Source organism: Protobothrops mucrosquamatus, unplaced genomic scaffold, assembly GCF_001527695.2.
Source record: "Protobothrops mucrosquamatus isolate PMUCROS unplaced genomic scaffold, P.Mucros_1.0 scaffold1268, whole genome shotgun sequence".
NCBI classification, from domain to species: Eukaryota; Metazoa; Chordata; class Lepidosauria; order Squamata; family Viperidae; genus Protobothrops; species Protobothrops mucrosquamatus.
Window position 1 is genome coordinate 180,108 of NW_015387474.1, and position 4,410 is coordinate 184,517.

Genomic DNA, 4,410 nt, shown 5'->3' on the forward strand with positions numbered 1-4,410 from the left:
TCAGTCCTAGAGGAGATCAACCCTGACTGCTCTTTAGAAGGCCAGATCCTGAAGTTGAAACTCAAGTACTTTGGCCACCTAATGAGAAGGAAGGACTCACTGGAGAAGAGCCTAATGCTGGGAAAGATTGAGGGCAATAGAAGAAGGGGACGACAGAGAAGGAGGTGGCTGGATGGAGTCACTGAAGCAGTAGGCGTGAACTTAAATGGACTCCAGAAGATGGTAGAGGACAGGAAGACCTGGAGGAACATTGTCCATGGGGTTGCGATGGGTCGGGCACAACTTCGCAACTAACAACAACAACAACATATGTTGTGGTTGACATAGATTGCATTAAATAAATTCCATTATAAAGAAAAAGAGTTTCTGATAATTGTATTATCAAAGCTTGTTCGTGAAGACTTTAATCCGAGAAGAGTGAAGATGTTAAGAGGAAAGGATATCACTAGACAAAACAGGCACTACAGTTTTAAAAATATAATTATGCAATACTATTTAGCCAACCCAACACGTGGGTACTGCTCTTTTTCCACGATCACATGTGCAGTACAAGTAGCACTTGGCACAGTTATAAATAACACTCTGATCAACAAATGAAGGTCCTCTTTGTCATGCAAAAAAGAAGGAACATTTAGAAGAATGAAAACTGCCCAAAGTAACCGCATTTGTTATGCAGTGGTTTGAGAGGTGATCATCAAACCATATTTGAACACATTGGTCAGATTGCCCAGAGAAGCCAAAATTCTTCCAAATTACAGCTGATCGTGATTGTGCAGTGGGCATTTATAACTAACTAGCTGTACCCGGCCACGCGTTGCTGTGGCTCAGTCTGGTTAAATGGAAAAGAAAGAAAAGAGAAAGCGCACGTTTGTAATATGTTTAATTTCACAATGCCTGTGGGTATACAATATTTTTTTTTGTTCCATTGTCTGTGCAGATATAGAGACTGTCTGGTTTGCCAACTCTAGAACACGCAACATATAATTGTCCATGTGAGAAGCAATCCGTGTCTAGATCTAAACCGCACAATTGTAAAGATTGGCCCTGAGCTTTGTTGATGGTGATTGCAAACGCCAATTGAATTGGGAATTGCAATCTCTTAAATTGAAATGGCATATCCGTTGGAATCATAGGAATGCGAGGAATGAGGAATGTATGTGACTGCCTCGCTTTGAATGTTAGACTGAATCGGAAACATTGAAATGGAATCGTAAAATCGTAGCGTGTTTTTTCCTGTCACAGGTGTGACATTTATATAATGGTATATAAAAACATGCGCGTACTCGAATGCAACGTTGTGTCAAAATTTCAAAGCAATCGGTGAAGAACTTTCGGAGATTTAAGATTTTGAACAAACGAACATTTACATTTTTATTTATATATAGATAGATATGCAATCGTTTCATTTGCCTCTTCCTGCCAGCAAGTACAGCTAAGTAAATCAGGGAGCTTGACGTGTGTTTTGTTTAGCATTACCTCTCGATAGAATCCCTTTTGATAAGGTCGTCGCTGACCCTTGGCATCAGAGTCTACATCAGTGGTTCTCAACTTTTTTAATGCCGCGACCCCCAACCGGTCGTAAGTCGGGGACTAAACCGGTCGTAAGTCGAGGACTAAACCGGTTGTAAGTCGAGGACTACCCAACCGGTCGTAAGTCGAGGACTTTCCCTGCCCGGGAGCGCCGCGCATGCGTGGTTCCGCCCCCTGCGCCGGCCGAGGCGTAGCTGGCAAGCGGCAGAGACGGAGCAGGCCGACCACCAGCTGGCCCAGGCCAAGGGAGGTAAGGCACCCGCCGGAAAAGGGAAAAAAATGGCGGACAAAATATGGCGGACAAAAAAAATGGCAGACAGCCTTGCTTGGCGACCCCCGTGAAATGGTCGATCGACCCCAAATGGGGTCGTGACCCATAGGTTGAGAACCGCTGGTCTACATCATCAGAAGGGCAACAAAATGGAGATCCCAATAAAACAGGAACGTATTCACAACATGAAACGATCTAGACTGACACAAGGAGCTAAGTGGGATCAACTGAGTAAGGGTGTACCACTGGTTGCTCAAACACAACAAATTCGCAGAATGAAGTTGGCTTGTTTAGAATTTCACAAGTTCACTTTAACCTGAAATATCTAGTTCAAGGCAAAACCTATTAAAAGTTTATCCTATGCGATGGAAATAGAGTTGGGGGGGGTGTACCTGTTGTCTTCGTTTCTCCTCTTCGACGGCAGCTCTAGCCTCTGCTTCCTTAATCTGCATAAATAAAATATAAAACTCACTGTATTGCTTTTTGCGAAAACAGTTCTAAATAGATCATCTAACTACAACATACTTTCATATGACGTGACATTAGCTCACTAAGGTATAGCCCAGGGGTAGGCAACCTTGGCTCTTTTATAACTCGTGGACTTCAACTCCCAGAATTCCTGAGCCAGCATGGCTCAGCTTGGAAACCTCTCCCTTTCCCCTCAGCGTGGCTGGCTCAGGAATTCTGGGAGTTGAAGTCCACGAGTCATAAAAGAGCCAAGGTTGCCTACCCCTAATATAGCCCGAGAACTTTCTAAGCCATGCTACTCAACTTCATTAAGAACAGTAAAATGTTGGTTTAATTGTCAAACCGCTGGAAAAGTAAAATAAAATCCCAATCTTAAATTTTTTTTACATCTTTCAAAAACAACAACAACTATAAGTTCTTTACAAACATATAATAAACTGGTTTCTTCCATTTCCGTAATAAAGTCTCACTTCCAGCGTTTATCCATCCTTTGGCTTATGAAGCTTGCTAAGCATTCCCTGCAAGTCTGTCGCTGCAGATCTCTTTGGCCTCGCCCCACCCGGAATGTGGATTATATTATACCAAGGCAGGCAACCCCACCCTACAATATTTCATCTAATTCTGCATTGTTCTTGGCTCAGCTCTGTTTCAGACAGATTCAGTCCCACTGGGAGACTTTCTGCTTTATTTGCACTACATACAAATGAACTAAATTTAACATGCAATTGCTGTTTAATTGGCCTACCCAACAGTCTTGGTAAGTAATCTTCCACACATTTTCATCACTCAAAATAGCAGTAATATATTGTAGCCGCGAAGGGCAAATTACCTCAGAAGCTTTCCGTTTCATTTCTTTGCATACCGCATCGCATTCTAAGAAACACTGACCTTCGCGAACTTCATTGCACAGGAGTTCCTAGGAGAACAAGTTGAATTTTTTTTAAAACAAATCCTTACTTTCCCCCCCCCCCCATTCCACAAAAGTTCTGTATATATTGCAACGTTACTTGCTACAAAGGATGTTCAAAATAAACTATTTTATTCTCCCAACAAACAAAAGTACACTTGTAGTTATTTGTTTATATTTCATACTAGCTGTACCCGGCCACGCGTTGCTGTGGCTCAGTCTGGTAAAAAGCGTGTGTTGCTTTTACGTCCAACAGATGGCGCTGTTTTTCAAAAAAAGCATGTTTTTACCTGTCACAGGTGTGACATCTATATAATATACTGTAGGTATATAAAAACACGCACATATTCGAATGCAACGTTGTATCAAAATTTCAAAGCAATCGGTGAAGAACTTTCGGAGATTTAAGATTTTGAACAAACGAACATTTACATTTTTATTTATATAGATTTCTAAACTGCCCATCTCTCTTAAAGAGAGTTGCTCCCAGTTATTTGATTAAGATGAGCAGTCATATGGAAGGAAGGAAGGAAGGAAGGAAGGAAGGAAGGAAGGATTTTATTGCACTCATCTGCTAGCTGGATGGATGCCACAATTCCCCTTCTTTGTACCTCCCATATCCTTCCAAAGTGGGGAGATTTGGGAAGGAAGAGAGGACAGAATAAAGAGAGTTGAAGATCTACCCACCCATCTGCCAGATCATCAGATAATGTGCGACAAATGTCTTGTAAGTAGAATCCACAAACGTCAGATATAACTAATAATAAACATACAGGGAATCGGTTGGGGGGGGGAAATATTAAAGGTATCTCCCAGGCATTAAAGGTCCGAACCAGCATTCTTCTTACAAGAAGAGAATGGCAACCAAAGTTAGTCCAAAATTGTGTGCAGTGCACAACAAAAAGTCACACATAAGAGTGTCAGCAGGATTTGTAAAAAAAAAAAAAAAAAAAAAGCCAAGGTGATAGCTGCAATCAAAGCTCTACCTGTTTTGTGTGCAATGTTAATATTTTTCAAAGTTAATTGAGGTAGAAAGATCACTATCGTAATTCTATTTCAGGAATTATCTATTAAAGATTGTTTGCCATACCAACTGCTGAAAAATATATCTGCCAATTTATATCTTGCTATATTTTAGTCTCAAAATAAACTAAAATTTGGGAATTTACTTCAAACTGTTACTCATATTATGTTAATGCAGATGCCAAAAGGGCCCTCACTGTTGTTATATTTA

At 40.9% G+C, this 4,410-nt stretch overlaps 1 protein-coding gene across 1 annotated transcript in view; it reads right to left on the reverse strand.

The window, feature by feature from the left end:
- NFXL1 (nuclear transcription factor, X-box binding like 1) overlaps nucleotides 1-4,410 on the reverse strand; it is a 66,331-nt gene that overhangs the window by 6,309 nt on the left and 55,612 nt on the right. The window contains exons 20-21 of the mRNA XM_015821177.1: nucleotides 3,099-3,185; nucleotides 2,194-2,247 (exon numbers count right to left, since the gene is read on the reverse strand). Coding sequence (XP_015676663.1) covers nucleotides 2,194-2,247; nucleotides 3,099-3,185 — 141 coding nt within the window. The remainder of the gene's footprint in view (nucleotides 1-2,193; nucleotides 2,248-3,098; nucleotides 3,186-4,410) is intronic.